The sequence below is a fragment of the Cannabis sativa genome, chromosome 5, assembly GCF_029168945.1.
Source record: "Cannabis sativa cultivar Pink pepper isolate KNU-18-1 chromosome 5, ASM2916894v1, whole genome shotgun sequence".
In the NCBI taxonomy this organism is placed as follows: domain Eukaryota; kingdom Viridiplantae; phylum Streptophyta; class Magnoliopsida; order Rosales; family Cannabaceae; genus Cannabis; species Cannabis sativa.
In genome coordinates this window covers 70,184,945-70,202,806 of record NC_083605.1, presented here as the reverse complement: position 1 = coordinate 70,202,806, position 17,862 = coordinate 70,184,945, and the positions used below count along the sequence as shown (strand labels likewise).

The 17,862-nt window shown below is 34.6% G+C and overlaps 1 protein-coding gene across 1 annotated transcript; it reads right to left on the bottom strand.

Moving 5' to 3' along the window:
* Positions 1 to 13,663: 13,663 nt before the first annotated feature.
* LOC115715864 (RGG repeats nuclear RNA binding protein A) lies at positions 13,664 to 16,776 on the bottom strand. The gene is made up of 7 exons (XM_030644532.2): positions 16,281 to 16,776; positions 15,341 to 15,653; positions 15,191 to 15,256; positions 14,940 to 15,072; positions 14,404 to 14,559; positions 14,258 to 14,314; positions 13,664 to 14,130 (listed from the first exon to the last, which is right to left on the bottom strand). Exons 1-7 carry the CDS (start codon positions 16,456 to 16,458, stop codon positions 13,951 to 13,953), a joined length of 1,083 nt encoding a protein of 360 aa, XP_030500392.2. The 5' UTR covers positions 16,459 to 16,776; the 3' UTR covers positions 13,664 to 13,950.
* Between the last annotated feature and the right edge of the window lie 1,086 nt (positions 16,777 to 17,862).

Sequence of the window (17,862 nt, the reverse complement as noted above, 5' to 3'; positions counted from 1 at the left end):
AACGGGACAACGCAGATTCACATCTTGATCGAATAAAAGGTTGCTAGAATGTTTGACATTTTAGATGAGTTGACAACTCTATTCAATGAATGATATCTTTGACTCTCGCCTAAACGGAACACTGATATCAGTTTGTTGAAAACCTTAGAAATTATTTAGGATTGTATGTTTTAGTATTTTCACTTGTCATTCCTACTTGCTATGTGCTTCATAATTTCTGAATTGTGTATGAATTTATATTGAACCATGTTATTTTCTGTTATTAAATTGTAGTTTAATTTCGAATCTTCATTGTTGGTCTAACTTGATTTGTTTTTCTAATGAGATAAATCCCTAATGGATTTTCACCATTAGACTAACATAATAGTGTTAGATCTCGAAAGATAAATATTGTATATGCAAGGTCTAGTTGTTCATCAATTGATGACATCTTAGACTAGTGTTTTACAATATGAAACAAGAAGATTGTATAAATAAGATTACTTTGACTCTCGCTAATCGGAGCATCGTTGGATTCTTATTTAAAACGAAATTATCCTAATTCCTCCTAGCTTATTCATTTCGAATTAGCTTAATGACATATCATTGGATGAATGGTCTATAAATCATATAAAGTCTTATTTTCTCTTAAGAAATTAGATGACGCATATGATTATATTCCCGGAATTCTATCCCTAAATGATATAAATCCTCAATCTTAGATATCTCCTACTTGTATAGGCAAATCATAGAGTTAGATTAGTAGTGGTGGTCCAAGAAAGAATTACTAATTATACAGTTACACTTTCACAAGTGTTTAATAACCATTTTCTTTCAATGGATTTAAACTGTATGAGTTTAGTATTCTGTGACCAGAATCCACTTGCACTATTCTAAGAACTCTTTGTTGTAACTAAACTTAAGTCATCAAAAGATTCAACCACATATTTTATAAATCTATGGCATTTGTATCTTGTTCATAGTGGTTTTGACAAGATCATTCTCTGCAAAGAGTTAATATGCCTATATCCATTGAAAGTAATTTCATCTCATTCGCAGATGGATGTACATTCAGGGGTGGATATGAGTTTTCGTTGTATTCTTAAAACGATCACTCTAGATTTTACCTTATGCAAAAGAAATTTGAAATGTTTGAAAAATTTCATGAATTTCTAGCAATGGTGAAGGTAAGTGGTTAAAGATCTTGCGAACTGATAGGGGTGGAGAAAAAGTTAGTAGATATGCAGTTCAAAGATCATTAATTTGATTTTGAATTATATCCAAACTTACCTCCCCAGAAAATCGAGTTGCATATTGATGATTAGTTACTAGTTGTTGCCTAAATCTTTATATGGTAATAAAATTTCAGAATGATGTAATGGTTGTATACTTAATGTAAATCATTACTAGATTCATGGATGACCTAATCGAAATCTTAAGAAAAGCTAGAACTGCTAACCCTGGTTTGCATGTTTGTTAGCTATTCTAAGTGATTAGGGGTGGAGCATCCCATAGTCATTAGATAAGAAAGTGTTTGTTTAAACAAATACTACTTTTCTAAGAAAATGACTAAGTCTGAAAATAAAGTAGCAAATAAAGGAGATATTTTTTTTCTTGATTCCATAAGTGTTCTATCATCTTATTCATTACAAGATGATCCCACTGCCTCTGTTGTCTTAACACAACTGAAGAGGTCTATACCATTTAGTTTTCTTAGACATAGTTCACGGTACCTTGTTGTAGTGGGAGAGTTTCTAGGAACTCACCTTGTTATAACTTGGAAGACACTAGTGACTAAAATCCATTGTGAGTTTAAACAAGTAATGGATTGTCAAGATAAGAAACTAAGAAGAAAGCCAAGAGAACTATGGTTTGATCCATTCACATGGAGTAACCTTAAGTTTTCTATTACAAGGACATGAAAGGAAATTTTCGTTCATAAGTCTATTCAATGGACTTAACAAAACTTCCTGTTCCTAGTATTGTAGGTTTGAGTTTATCTAAACCTATGGCTTATGGTATACCTGGTAATTACTTACTCTAATGCAAGCAACTTACTTTAGTAAGATGCTGGAGCATTTTTCTATCCAATGGCAATCTATAGAAGCTTCACAACTTCTTAGATATAGATTTTATTTATCTAAGGAAAAGTCTCAACTATTCCAGAGAAGATAAAGCCATGAAAGAATTTCTTAAATTAACAGTGAGAGGTCTCAGATATGCTTTAGTATGTCTTAGACCAGACACCTGTTGTTGAGTGGGAGTAATGAGTAAGTATCAGATTAATCCAGGAGAGGAACATTGGAAGACAATCAAGTAAATCTTAAGATTAAGAAGAGGAACTATATGTTAGTCAATAAGGGTGGTTTTGAAACTCTTAGACTACACCACATCAGATTTCAAGACTTGCCTTTGTGCTAGAAAGTCTGCTGATGAGATGGTGATTACTTTGGGGGTGGAGTAGCGATTTTGGAGAAGTGTAAAAACCTATCTGAAATCTCTTGGTCTACCAGAGAGAGACTGAATGTTAAAAGTTGCAGGAAAGATACTTTTTCCGTCTAAGGAAAGTTCTATACATTTGTGGCAGTGTTCCAACTTGCCTTAACTACTAGGGTTACTTCCTGTATAACAAAAGAGTAGTTGCCCAAAAGTATAGAATCCAGTATCCCAAAAGAGTAGACATATAGAGAGGAATTTCACATTATCAAGGATTTTGTGATTAAGGAAGAGTAATGGTGGAGAAGAGGTTGTGTTTAATTCAACCTGTCAGATCCCATTACGAGGAGTTTACTACTATTACACTTGATTGGTATATCAAGGTGTTAATGATTATTTGAAATGCACTTTTTGTTTTATATTAGTGCAAGTGGGAGTTTGTTGGGTTTTATGCTCTAAATAAAACTCATTTCATATAATCAGATTTACTTATTAATAAAGATCAGAAATAACATTTTATGTTGCATGGTTCACATGATTTATTTCATGATTATATGTATATAATGTATGAATTCTTTTTAAGTCCAGAACATATGAGTTGGTTAAAGATTATAGTGTTGTCAGCACAGTGGAATATAATCTTTATTATACGTTCAAAAGTTGATTCCCTGATTTGTCAGAACACTGGATTTAGACTGACATGGTATAATCAGCGATAGGTATTCTTACACCTTGGAAAAGTGTTATGTCCTTTCCAGGACATTGGCAAAGTTTACCAGTATCGGATGTATGGAGTATACATCGGAAGGGACTGATATTGAACTTTGAATTAGATGTTAAAATTTACCGTAATATCTATTCAATTCAATATCACATGTTGATCCTAGATCACATGATCGAAATCCTGATATGGTTAGGCTCAATTTCAAGAGTGTTATTCGTGTTCTTTGATTTGTTAGTTAAGCCTAGTTTTGTATCAGGGTGATACGTACATTTTGGGAACACGGTAATGCAATTGAGTGGGGGAGCGCTAACATAAATATGGAATCTATAGCTTCTATTTGGCAAATAGAAGTAAAGGATGATTTCCTTTGAGCTTAACCAAACGAAGATAAATGGTGGAGATCTCATTTCACTTAGGTGAAATATCATTTATACAGGGTTAAGTGTTTTAAGGATAAAATACATTGTAGGGTGTTACGGTAATTTAATCCTGTACAGTGTAAATCATGTATATAGAGGATCATTGATCACATTAGAGTTATAACAATGGATAACTAATGACGTGTCTATATCGTGGAACAAATAGAGCGTTTCTATATGACTGAGAGTGCAATTCCAAGTTCTAAGTGTGGATTCAATGAGGAATTAATAAGTTAGGGAATTTACTTGGTAAATTCGGTTCGACTTATTGGAAGCTTGGTTATATAGACCCATGGTCCCCATACTAGTTGAGGCCATACTGCTTGTAAGACTCAGTTGATTGATTTTAATTAATCAATTATAATTCTAAAAGTTAGACTATGTCTACTTTATGAATTCTCACAGTTTAAGGATGAAATCGTAAAGAAAAGGGTTTCTAGGTTTAATTATTAATTAAGAGACTTTGTATGTCTAATTAATAATTATTTTAAATGAAAATATTATTTAATAATCTATTTTAGTTATTAAATAATTAGTTTTGGCATTTAAATGATTAGAATTGGAAAAATGGCATTTTTGGAGAAATTGAAATAAAATTGAGGAAACTGCAAAATCCAAGTGAGGCCCATTTCCCTCTATGGCCGAGCACTCCCTTTGTGTTTCCCAGTTATTATTTTTATTTTTTAATTGCCATGTAATTGCTAATCAAAGCCTAGTTATAATAGGAAAGTGGTGGATCACACTAAATAAGGCAGTTAATTGATTACACAGTAATTAAGGAAACTGTTTTATTTGGAAAGTTGTGCTCTCCCTTTTCCCTATATAAAGCAACCTTGCTCTCTTCTCTTGTATGCATGAAAAGCCACGAAATTGAGAGAGAAAAATAGAGAGAAATTTCGAAATCCTTGTGAGATGAGTAGTGCCCACACACATCAAGTGGTATCTCAATCATAGTATGGAAGACTATGGAATTTCTGCATCAAAGGAGGAGAAAAGAAGATCCAGGTTCAGATCTTGGTGATGCTCTGCTACAGAAAGGAATCAAGGGCTAGAGATCTGAACGGAAGGAGTCATATTATTCCGCTGCACCCACTGTAAGGTTTTTCTAACTTTATATGTGTTTATTTTCATTGTTTTAGAATTCATATTAGGTTTTTAATCCAACATACTTGTTAGTAAATCTAGATCCTGGTAAAATAATTTCCAACATATCTCTCACTAACTCTCTCTATTTTTTCTCTCTTGTTTCTGAGGTGAGTTACACAAAGAAAAACAAAGGCTGCTGCCTTTTATTTCTGCTGGCCGAAATGGTGTGTTGCTCAAAGTGGAAGGTTGAACCACTTATTTATAATGTTGTTGTTGTTGTTGTGTTTGTTTCTGATCTGAGAATGTTTGTTGTAATCTGTTGAGATATTTTCCTTGTAAAGCTGAAAGTTGTTATAGTCTTGAGATATTTATTTGCTTCCTTTTATTGTTAAGAAATAAAAGACCTAAGCCTAGGAAAACAGAACCGACAACTCTATGAGTTATAATGGTCTGTTGAGGCTTTATAAAGAGGTCTAATTTATTTTTCTTGTAACTTATTTATGGGACAATAGTATGGGAATTTATCCAACAAATTCCACCTAAATTTCCATACTAGCAGTCCAAAAAAGTTTCTGCCTTTGCTTTATTTACTTGTTGCTGTCTTTGAGGGTCATTGCTTGAATATGTGTCCATTTACCATCCTGTGTCAACTCCCAACAGGTTCATACAATGTTTGAACTTGTTGAGAGTGACCACCTTAGTTCCCATATCTGTTGGGTTCTCCTCAGTAGGAACTTTTTCCACTTGTATTTCACCTTGAGTCACCTTGTCCCTTATAAAGTGGTATTTAATCTCTATATGTTTAGTTCGGTCATGGAACACAGGGTTCCTACATAAGTGTACACAGCTTTGACTTTCTGAGTACACTCTAGGAACCTCTTTAAGTAACTTGATCTCTGTCAAAAGTCTTTTCATCCATATGGCTTCTTTAATAGCTTCTGTGGTTGATAAGTACTCTGATTCTGTTGTTGAAAGTGCAACCACAGGTTGGAGTTGGGCTTTCCAACTCACACAGTTTCCTCCAAGTAGGAACATGTAAGATGAAGTAGACTTTCTGCTGTCTCTGTCCCCGGCATAGTCGGCATCGCTGTATCCTTCTATGTTGGTGTTGAACTTCTGTTGCTTGTAGATGAGTCCAACCTTAGGTGTCCCTACTAGGTACCTGAAAACCCATTTTATTGCAAGCCAATGAATCTTTCCTGGGTTTGCCATGTATTTGCTCAAGGTACTTATGGCAAAGGCCAGATCTGGCCTTGTACAAACCATTAAGTACATAATAGTCCCAACAGCACTTGAGTAAGGCACTTTACTCATTGCTTCCTTCTCTGCTTCAGTCTTAGGACATTGTTCCTTTGTTAAAGTGTACTGGCTAGTTATTGGCTGAGAAGTTTTCTTTGAATCTTTCATTGAAAACTTCTCTATAATCTTTTGAATGTAGTCCTCTTGTGTCAAGAATAACTTGCCCAACTTTCTGTCCCTCTTTATAGTGATACCCAGTATCTTAGATGCTATCCCCAAGTCTTTCATCTCAAACTCAGCCTTGAGTTGCTTCTTCATCTCATCCACTTGAGATCTTTCTTTGCTTATGATAAGCATGTCATCTACATAAAGTAACAAGTAGATGACCGTGTTGATGTCAGTTCCTTTGTGATAGAAACATGCATCATAGTAACTCCTTGAGAAACCTTGTTTCATCATAAAGGTGTCAAACCTTTTATTCCACTGCCTAGGGGATTGCTTGAGTCCATACAAGGACTTAACCAGTTTACAAACATGGTTAGGTTTTCCCTTCTCTACATACCCTTCTGGCTGGGTCATGTATATTTCTTCTTCCAATTCCCCATGGAGAAAGGCAGTGGTAACATCCATCTGATTTATCTCCATGTCAAACTGAGTAGCTAAGCTTAGGACCACTCTAATCGTTTTATACTTCACCACCGGAGAGAAAATCTCATTGAAGTCAATACCTTCCTTTTGTGTGAAACCTTTAGCTACTAGCATAGCCTTGAACCTTATAGGCTCATCTTTAGATCTTCCTTCCTTTTGCTTGAACAACCACTTACAAGACACAATACTTTTACTCTCGGGTTTTGGTACCACAACCCAAGTCTTATTCTTATTGAGAGATCCCATCTCATCATCCATGGCCTTATTCAACTCCTTAGAATTCTTTCCATTTACTGCCTCATTATAAGTCTTGGGTTCCATATCATCCATTTCCAAATCTGTTAGAAGAGCATAAGCCAATTCTTCACTCCAAATGTTGTAGCTGAATTTCTGATTTGGCTTCGGAGTCCTCTTAGATCTATCCCTTGTCAACTGATAGTTTGTAAGGTCCTCTTCGGTGTCTTCATCCCTGATCTCTTGTTGAGCATCAGTTCCTCCCCCTTGACCATTGTTCATGGGCTGCTGACTTTGGTTAGGTTCCACCTGAACCATTCCCAGTGTGTCTTCGTTTTGTTCCACCTGATTAGAACCAGTTTTAACTTCTAGGTTTGTACCTGCAGGGTTAGTATCTTCCATTCCTGCACTAGACTTTTCATTAGGTAAACAAGGAAAAATATTTTCTTGGAATATAACATCTCTACTATTCATAGTTTTAAATCCCCCTTTTTCCTTTACCCAAAGTCTATACCCTTTTACCCCTTCGGGGTACCCTAAGAAAACACACTTTAAAGCCCTAGGTTCAAGTTTTCCTATGCTTTGATGTGCATAAGCTGCACATCCAAAAACTTTCAAATGAGAAAGGTTTGGAGGTTTACCTGACCATTTCTCCTCGGGAGTTTTACCTTCGGTTGCTCTTGATGGGCTTCTATTTATTAGGTGAACAACTGTCAAGGCAGCTTCTCCCCAAAACCCTTGAGATAATCCTGACTGAAGTAGCATACACCTTACTTTGTTTAGTATGGTGCGGTTCATTCTTTCAGCCACCCCGTTTTGCTGAGGTGTAATCCTCACTGTTATATGTCGCTGCAAGCCATTTTCTTTACAATAGAGGTCAAATTCATTATTACAAAATTCCAAACCATTATCAGTTCTTAAAGTTTTCAGCTTTTCATTAGTTAAGTTCTCAACCAATAATTTCCAATGTTTAAATTTTGTAAAAGCATCATTTTTATTCTTAAGTAGATATATCCATACTTTCCTAGAATAATCATCTACTATAGATAAAAAATAAGAACAACCACCATGAGTGCTGATTTTTTCAGGACCCCATAAATCAGAATGTACATACTCAAGTATTCTTTTAGAGTTGTGAGTACCTGCTGTGAACTTTAATCTGTGATGCTTTCCAAGTATGCAATGTTCACAAAAGTCTAGTTTACTCACTTTATCCTTACCCAACAGTTGTTGCTCACTCATGAGTTGCAAGCCTCGCTCACTTATATGCCCTAATCTTCTGTGCCATAGAGTAGCTATCTCTTCTTCTTTGTCGTTGTGAGTTGTAATATTACAGCTTGAAATAGGAGAGCCTTGTAGGTAGTAAAGTCCACCATTTTTGATTCCTTTCATGATTGTTAATGCTCCTCTACTAAGTTTCATATGACCTGCCTCTACTTTACTCACAACACCCAAATCATCAAGCACACTAATAGAAATTAAATTTCTAGAAAGATTAGGCACATACCTCACTATTGTTAGGGTTCTTACTATCCCATCATACATTTTAAATCTGATAGATCCCGAGCCTTTAATCTCACAAGTCTGATTGTTTCCAAGGATTACTTTTCCTCCTTTAGATTCCCTATAATCAAACATATAACTCTTGTCATTAGTCATATGAAAAGTACAACCTGAATCTAAAATCCAATCATCTTTAAAAGATGATGCAGCAATGTATACTTCACCACTATCAACACTCTCATAACCATCACCATAATTAGCTTGGTTATTTTTATGAAAATTAGGTTTAGAATTAGAATTTTCTCCTTGTCCTTTATATTTATTTGGTTTGCCTTTGTTTAGAAAATAGCAATCTCTCTTGAAATGCCATGGCTTGCCACAGTTGTAGCATCCTGTAGGATCAGTTGGTTCTTTTGAGTTTGATCTTCCCTTGTTGTGACTCTTTCCTTTGTGGTGATCTCTGCTGTGACTTTTACTCTTGTAGTGTCCATGTTTTCTTTGATTGGGTCTCCCTCTACTGAAGTTTACTTCTCCATTAGAACCTCCATGCTTCTCATTCTTGATCTCCAAGTCTTTTGACTTCAAGGTTGAAATTACTTCTTCTAAAGTAATTTCTGTCCTACCATATTTAATGGCATTCTTCACTTCTTTGTAGGATTCGGGTAATGAGTTTAAGATGATGATGGCTTGGTTCTCATCACTTAAAGCCTCATTTTCACCAGAATTAGCCAATTCAATATGTAACCTTAGAAATTCATCTAGGTTTTCATCAAGAGTCTTAGTGCTCATCTTGAAACCAAAGATCCTTTCTTTAAGAAAGATCTTGTTGATTAAAGATTTCTTTTGAAACTGATCTTCAAGCTTTTTCCATATTTTTGCTGGTGTATCTTCTTTATCAACTAACCTGATAATAGCATCAGACAAATTAAAAATGATTAAACCAGTAGCAGTTTCAAGAAGTTCTTCTTGTGTAGATTTAGAAGTATTTTCTGGCCATTCTATGGGTTCACTAAGAACCCTAAGTAATTTGTTATGAGCAAGAAGAGCTCTAATCTTCTTCCTCCAAATCCTATAGTCCCCCGATCCATCAAACTTGTCAACATCCACTCTAATATTACTCATGTTTAATTGTTATAACAAGATAATAAAAGCAAGAATGTAACAAGACAAAGTTTAGGTTAGAGTTTTCCTTTTTATCAACTTCTTGATAATTTCAGATTTGGCTTCTTCAATGTTTTGATGATCTTTCTTGTTTCTTGACGTTGTTTCCAGGTGTTGTTGAATCTTCTTGCTTCCCCGAGCTCTGATACCACTGTAGGAAATCACAGCTGGCAATCCGAAATGCCTAGATTGTCCCTACACCCAACACCCCAACAGTCACAAATTAAGGGCAAAACCGACTTTTGGTTTTATGCGGATCTCAAGGGAATATTCCCTTTTTAAATCAGATCTAATTTGTTCAAAACCCTACAACCATTTATTTCAATATAAATGCTTTCTTTTCTTTGATTGAAAAAACCCTAGCACAACACATAACACAGCCGGCCTCCTATTCTCCTCTCCTTCTTCTATTTTCTTTGAACAGCAAACTTTTCTTTGAACAGCAGACCAAACCCAGCCAAGCCTCTTCTCCTTCCTTCCTTCTCCCTTGCTGAAAAAACGCAGCAGGTTTTCTTCTTGCTGCAGCCGACACCAGTCCAGCCCCCCTTTCTTCTTCTAACCTTCTTCTTCGAGCAATAGCAGTAGGTTCAATGGCCGAACCTACTGCTCCTTCACACCTGCAACACAAACAAACCGAGAGAGAGAGAGAGAGAAACAGTAGCAACAAAGATCTAAAATGATCTTTGTTGGTTTAGAAGATAGAAACCCGAAAAACACTACAGAAAATAAAGGAGAACACAACAAAATTTGATTTCGGAGTTCCCCTTGAAATCAAGAGTACATCTCCGTCAAGCTTCCCTCAAAGACGCTTGATTCTTCACTATGATTGTCAAAACCGGTTACAAGTTCATGGAGATTCCATGCTACAAAACCCAGCAGGTAATCTCTTTCTCTTCACTTTATTTCTCTTAGTTTTCTTTACAATATCTCTCACTAACTCTCTCTATTTTTTCTCTCTTGTTTCTGAGGTGGGTTACACAAAGAAAAACAAAGGCCGCTGCCTTTTATTTCTGCTGGCCGAAATGGTGTGTTGCTCAAAGTGGAAGGTTGAACCACTTATTTATAATGTTGTTGTTGTTGTTGTGTTTGTTTCTGATATGAGAAAGTTTGTTGTAATCTGTTGAGATATTTTCCTTGTAAAGCTGAAAGTTGTTAGAGTCTTGAGATATTTATTTGCTTTCTTTTATTGTTAAGAAATAAAAGACCTAAGCCTAGGAAAACAGAACCGACAACTCTATGAGTTATAATGGTCTGTTGAGGCTTTATAAAGAGGTCTAATTTATTTTCCTTGTAACTTATTTATGGGACAATAGTATGGAAATTTATCCAACAGTTTTTTATTTTATATTAAAATTTATACTTGATTCACTTAATAAGATGAGTGTGATTTTTCCTTAACAAGCCAATTTTATTTAGTTAGGTCCAGCAAGTTTTTTCTGAATCTTAAAAAAATATTATCATATATATATATATATATAGATATAAGGCTCACACATTGCATGCGCGCTATTTTCAATGTAAACTATAACTTGCTCTTTTAAATGTAAAGTTAATGTATAATGTGACATTCATTTAATGTTTCAAATTAAACTGCACACAATAGTTATATGGGAAACTACATTACATAACCCTAGAACAAGAAGTAGAATAAAGGAGACCAAGACAAATATTTAGAAGCCACTCCATAGTCAAGGAATGACATTAGTCCCAGTCAGCCTGAGGTAGAGAATTTTCTTCCCATTTGAAGTTCAATTGAGCCAATAAAACAAAAATAAAAGCTACTACATTATGAAAATAATAAAGAGCTACTTAATAGATATGGTAATAATTAAAATTCACAAGATGAGAAGAGAGAGCTTACCAAAAGATAAGCCTCATCTTGAGTTTGAGCTTTGAGGAGAAAGAGCTTTAGAGACAAAGGGACAGAAAGAAGATCATATGGCCTAAGGTCTTTATTACATGTATAAAATTTTCAGCTTCTTTATTTTATGCAAAATAGGATAATATTCTTTAAAGACTAATTAAGAACTTATTTTTTTAATGATGAGCCATCATACTTGAAATTGTACCCTGCAAAAACAATAAAAGACAGACTACTAACAATTCTGGCACCACTATGTAAGACTTATCTAGGTGTGAACAACTTATGTAAATATAATATATTACATATGTAAGGTTTTAAGTTAGGATAAAAATAGTAAGACAAGTTAAACATTAAAATGATAAAATATGGTGTAGTATAAAGGATGTCATGAATGATCTAATTCAAAAAGCAAAAAAAAAATAATTGTTAAATTTCTCATGAGGCGGTGAAAAGATAAAACGACAGAGTGTATGGATGGGTGTCAATTTAAGAGTAATTGAAAAAATTGAGACTAAAAAATTTTTATTAATTAAGTTGACAAAGGATGAAAAGACATTAAAAGGTTTTAAAAAGTTTGAATATTGAGGGCATAAAGGGAAAACAAGCAGGAGGTGATTAAGAGTCTTATTATATATTAGATATATTGTTTACTTATATTTTTGGAAATTCCAGAGACTTATAACTGTTATACACGAGTACGCCACTTTTGGTACCCATCCTGAAATTACCCTGAAAAGAAGAGACATCTTGTTGATATAGGTTGTACAAATCAATCCATTTAAACCTTTTTTTGTTGTGTAGTCTCTTACCTACACAGTCTCAGAATCATCACACTTAACCTTCCCCAGACGATGTGGGATTGCACAACTCCTAGTCTTTACCCTTACGGATCACAGGACTCTGACTGTCACAGCCGCCGATGGTGTATAGTAAATGTCAGTGCAATGGACGTTGGACAAAAAGTATGTAGCTTTTATGTTGTGCGCCTTTCCCATGTCTAACGTAAGGGACAACCCCTTAATTATGTGGGATTCAGTGTTAGAAGGGTGCCACGTAAGACTGGACACCTCTTCGATTGCCTGTTTTGGAATACCCCATGAAGGCATCCGAATATGTCCCATCAAGTCTTTTCTTCTCTGGATGAGTTGCCCTTCTGGGACCAAAAGGACCCAACCTTATAAAGATTAGAGTTGGTTTGCAGTTAGATTCGAAACTGTGATTAGACTTCATCATGAGCTGATCTACTAGTTAAATTGAGTCTGTGAATAAACATATCTTGATTAATTTTAGAACCTTAAAAGTATGTGTCACCTATTCAAAAATATAAATAATATATATAATTTATATATATGAAAAGAATTAGATATAAAATAATTTTAAATTTTATTTAAAGGAAAATGAAATTTAGACATCTTTTTTTTAACTTTTTACATAGTTACATTAAAAAAGATGTGTCAAGGTTTGATCTATTTTTTATTGCTGCGAAGTTATTATTAATATAAAAATATTAAACACTCGAACTAGAGTGTATAAAAAATGTTTATGTATAATCATCCCTTCTGATTTTTTTAAGTGTATAACGCTGAAATTTATGCACTTTTTTTTTCTTTTTAAGGGTAAATTTTATTCATGGTAAAATCTAAGATGATTATGCAAAATATAACTGTACAGTTCTCATAGAGATGACCAAACATCTAACCACGTCGATTACAAAAAGAGTAAAGAACTCGAGAGACAGACACGGCACTAAGGCCAAAGGAATAAAGGGTAAAAAAACATTTTAGACCATTTATTTTGAAAAAATTACTAATTGAATTATTTCATATATTTATTCGAGTTAAAAATTATCTTTAGTTATATTAAAAAATAAAATTATTAAAAATTGAACTCAAAATCCTATTAAAACTTATTGTGTCATTTAACAAAACATCTAATTAATAATTTTTGCAAGTATTTACCCTATAATTAACCTTAACAAACAACAAGAAGCACAATTAAAGATTCGTAGTAGGACTAGATTTGCACAAAGTCAACCACCGTCAAAGAGAGTTCATCAAACATGCACAAATTTTGATGAGATCCGGTACATCTATTTGAGGATGCAACTGTTATAACACCATCTTCTTATGCAAACTTAGTTAGAACATTTGATCATTAGCAATTTGCAAAAAGTGTCAACTCTTTGTTATAATAATAGACAAAACTACTTGGATTGTAAGATGATCCATCGAATTTAATTTACAAATAAAATAAATATAGAAATTCAATAATCGTATCATCACATATTGCCATTGCATTGCCCCAATTAAAATTAGGTACGTTAAAGTGAAAAATATAAAAAGCCAATACTTAAATGGAATACTCTGAGAATGAGAGAACAGAATCATGAATAAATAAAGGAGCAAAACAATACTAAATATTAAAATAACTGAATGTATTCTCAACCTATTTTAAAATCAAAACTGATTCCATGACATCTTTGGTTCAAGACATAAAGATCTAAAATTTACACTCAAACAAAAACGACAGCAATAAAGAGGTTTAAAGTTCATCATGTGGGGGTAAGCCCCGGATGGCAGACCCACTCAAAATCTTTCATGCAACATCAGTAACCAAACGAATGAAACTTAGAGCTGATGGGAGAAACTAGTAGAATCTCATTTACCGCCAAGGGTTGGGAACTGTCCGGGATCTTCAATGGATGGGGCTGCCACGTTGCTAGGAGTGTATCCACCACCATATCCACCTCTTGAACCACGGCCACGACCACGTCCACGGCCTCCAGAATAGAACCTCTCACCTTCAGCTGGCTTCAGGAACTCATTTATGGTAAGAGACTGCATCCAAATAATAATCCAAATGTTATGTTTGTAACAAGAGAAAAAATGAAATAGAACTACCCTGCATTTGCGTTTGAATATTTTTAAAACAAAAACCCAATAAATAGGACGAGACTGAAGAAACCTTCTTAGCTTTCTCTTCCTTTTCAGCTGCTTCTTTGCGCTTATCCTTCTCAGATCCCTGAAATGTAAATACCCAGTAAATACAAATACAGTTTAAGCTGGCTATACAAGGCATTTAATTAATAAAAAAGAGCAGCAAAGTCATACCAATTTGATAAAGATGTCATGATTCTCCTTTTTACATGAGATCTGCTGCATCGATTCAAACTCTTTAACATCAACCTTCCTTTCCTCTGTCTTCAAAGCAACCAGAGCCTTTCTCTTCTCCTCGAGTACCTTCTCATACTCCTCCAGGGTCATTTCCTGACAAGATATACAGCATGGAATCATGATCAGGTATTAACAATAAAGGCTTACCTTTTCAAGTAATAAATTAATATACAATACCGAAAAATAACTCAATGCACAAACAAGTTCATTACTAGATTTTCATCAACAAAAACAAAAGAATCATTACTCAAACAACACTCTGATTTGGATTGCGTTAAGCATTAATCAACCTAACAGGCAAAAACATATCTCCCAACATTAAATTAAAAGTTTGATTGTTTGATCTTATCTTTAAAACCTCAAAATTAACATGAAGTAGTCAAAAATAAAGAATTAAGAACACTTGCTCGATAAACTCTCTTATAGCATTAAAAATAATTAAATACGAATAAAAAAAGAATAATGAAAGCAACCTTGTCCTCAGGCTCCTTCTCTTCTGGCTCAGCTACAGGACTATCCTTGTTGGCATCAGGAGATTCCTCTTCTCCCAATGGCTTCTCAGCATCAACATTCTTCTCAGTTTCAGCAACAGGCTCCTCAGCCTCCCTGTTTGAGAGGGGAAATAAATGTCACAGATAGTAATGAAGCATAAAGTAGTACTACCTCCCTAATTACGAGTCCAACATTCAAGATATCAAAAACAAAAATAAAGTTCAAAACTTACGGAGCAATTTCATCTGTGGGTGTTCCCCAGTTCCCACGCCCAGCACCTTCCCGCTTAAGCTCATTTCTACACAAATGATAGAATGAATTTTAAAATAAAACTAATAGACAATGATCAGTCAACAAAAAAATGCTGAAGTAAAATACTAACCCACGTCCAGTTCCACTGCGACGTTCATAAGATCTTCGAGGACGTTCTCCTTCACCAGCCTCACCGTTGCTAAAACCACCACGGCGTCCACCACGGAATGCACCGCGGGGAGCACCATAGCCACGCCTTTCAGAGGTTTTCCCTGATTCTCCCTCTTCAGATGGTCTGTTGTATCCTCCAGAAAACCCATTGTTGCCAAAGGAATTCTCATTAGAATCCCGATTGAAACCGCCAGCACCACCGCGACCTCGTCCATATGCACGTCCCCCACCACGTCCACCTCCACGGCCAACTTCATTCCTGGACTCCTTCACTACAAAAGTAAACAACCAAAGATTAAAACAAAATGCCAAAGGCAAATCAACAGTGCAGTACATTAGTCACACAACACAATTTAAATGTTTTCAATCCTTTGAATGCATCTCTCAAGAATAAAAAAGCCTCAAGCATAAGAAAAGAGGCTAATAAAGGTGAGATACAGATAAAAAAATATGAAACTCCTTTAAAACAAAATAAGAACACCAAAAACAATAATCACTCTGGAAACTGAGAAAAATTATAGCCAAGAATATGTACATTCTTTTATCATCTATCTAAAAATATTGAAAGTATTTTACTCTCGACACAAATAAATAAAGATAGAAAGAAAACAATGAACATAAAAATGATCACTCCCACTAAAAAAAGCAATACCATCTTGATAAATACATACATAATCTCATAGATTTAGAAGATAAAAAAAATAACGAAAATCAATCGCGAGCCATAAAAACCTAGTATTTTTCGAGAAAATAATAAAAATATATATAAACCCAATACGAAATGCGCTAAAAAGCAATAAAAAATACATTTTTTTTGTGTAAGCAAACAGAGAACAAGTTCATCAGAAAAATACAGGTCTGAAATGCAAAAAAGTAAAGAAAAGAAAAGCAAGGCTCACCAGATTGGGCAGGAGGAAGAGGCTTTGAGGGAAGCTTGGCAGGCTTAGCTGGCTGAGCAGCCGGAAAGACAGGCTTCTTGGTGTCAGCAGCAACAACAGGAAGCTTAGCGGCGATGAGTTGAGAAAGGTCATCGTTATCATCATCACCCAAAAGGTCAAAAGGGTTCGCGGTTGCCATTTCTTAGAGTCCCGAAAAAGAATCCGATCCGAAAAACCCCTTGAAAAGCCCTCACCACCAACCTAAAACAGCAACCACGGAACCCTTATTGCTTATTCGAATCCATGAATCTGCGATTGAGAGGGTGGAAAAGGGTGTTTGGGAGATGAGAAAAGAGAAGGAAAGTAGAGAGAGAAGAGAGAGTGAAGTGTAGCAAAGAAAGAAAATAATGGTAGTCTCACAAAACCCTAGCCAAAGCGGCAGAGAAATAAGGAAGTGGCTTAACCTAATCTTAAAAAAAAAAAAGAAAAAACCCTACTCGTGGGCAATTTTAGGTTACGGCAGGGTACACTTTAACTGCCTTATTTTTTTTTTATTATTATTTTTATCTAACGTAAGTAATACAAATAATGGTTTTGTGTTGGTGTTTCAATTTGAGTTTTTGTGTTATGTTCTTTTATTATATATTAATTAATTAATTTTTAATAAATAGATTTTTTTTTAAATGTTTCCATATCTATGATATTGGTAGGGTTTTGCTTTGAATTATTGTTTTGTAAAAAAATATAAAATTAAAAAAAAGTATTTACAAATTTTCTTTTTTTGGTTGTATTTCGTGAATATTTTGAGAAAAATACGCGAATAATTAATTATAGTATGAGGATATATTTAAGTAAGTTAATGTAGCTGGAACTAAAGGCGGTGCGCCTAAGTATTCTCTTTTTTTTTTTACCTCTTAACACTATTTTTATAGTTTTAGCTATAGGGTGCTTTAAATATTTATTTATACCACAAATTTCTTAAAAAGTAGCTCGAACTAAGTATAATGATCTTAAATATTTAAACATTAACACTAAAAATACGGAGACACGATATCAAATTTGTGGTTAGAGTAATATTATTTGATTTTTACGTAAACTATCGAGTTACAGACCATTGAAATTGTTTATAAAAATGAACAAAATGCAAGCCATTACAACAGTTCTGGGGCAAGAAGGGACCAGATGGCATGTTGAGGGGAATCGGACCAAAAGTTTCTATACCAGTGACAACTCAATCCGGAGGCCAAAGCTTAGGTCTATTTTGTCAACTTCAGAATTATGCCGACGTCGCATGCTTCATCACTAGACTATGAGCGTTGCGTCATGGTTTATGCTATCATGACCAAGATGACATTCGATATTTGGTGAGTAATTTTGAGAAATATAAACTATGTCTCTAAAATGAAGACCACAGCGGGTACGACTCATAGTGCCCTGATTACAGCATTCTGCTTGAAGCAGGGTGTGCTAATGATAGAAGGAAACATTTTTAAGCCACCCATGCAACTCATCCTACGACGACATTAATATTATTTTCCTCCAACTTCGTTGACACCCTCAGAAGAAGCAAGAAAATGCCAGAAGGGTGATGATGATGATGATG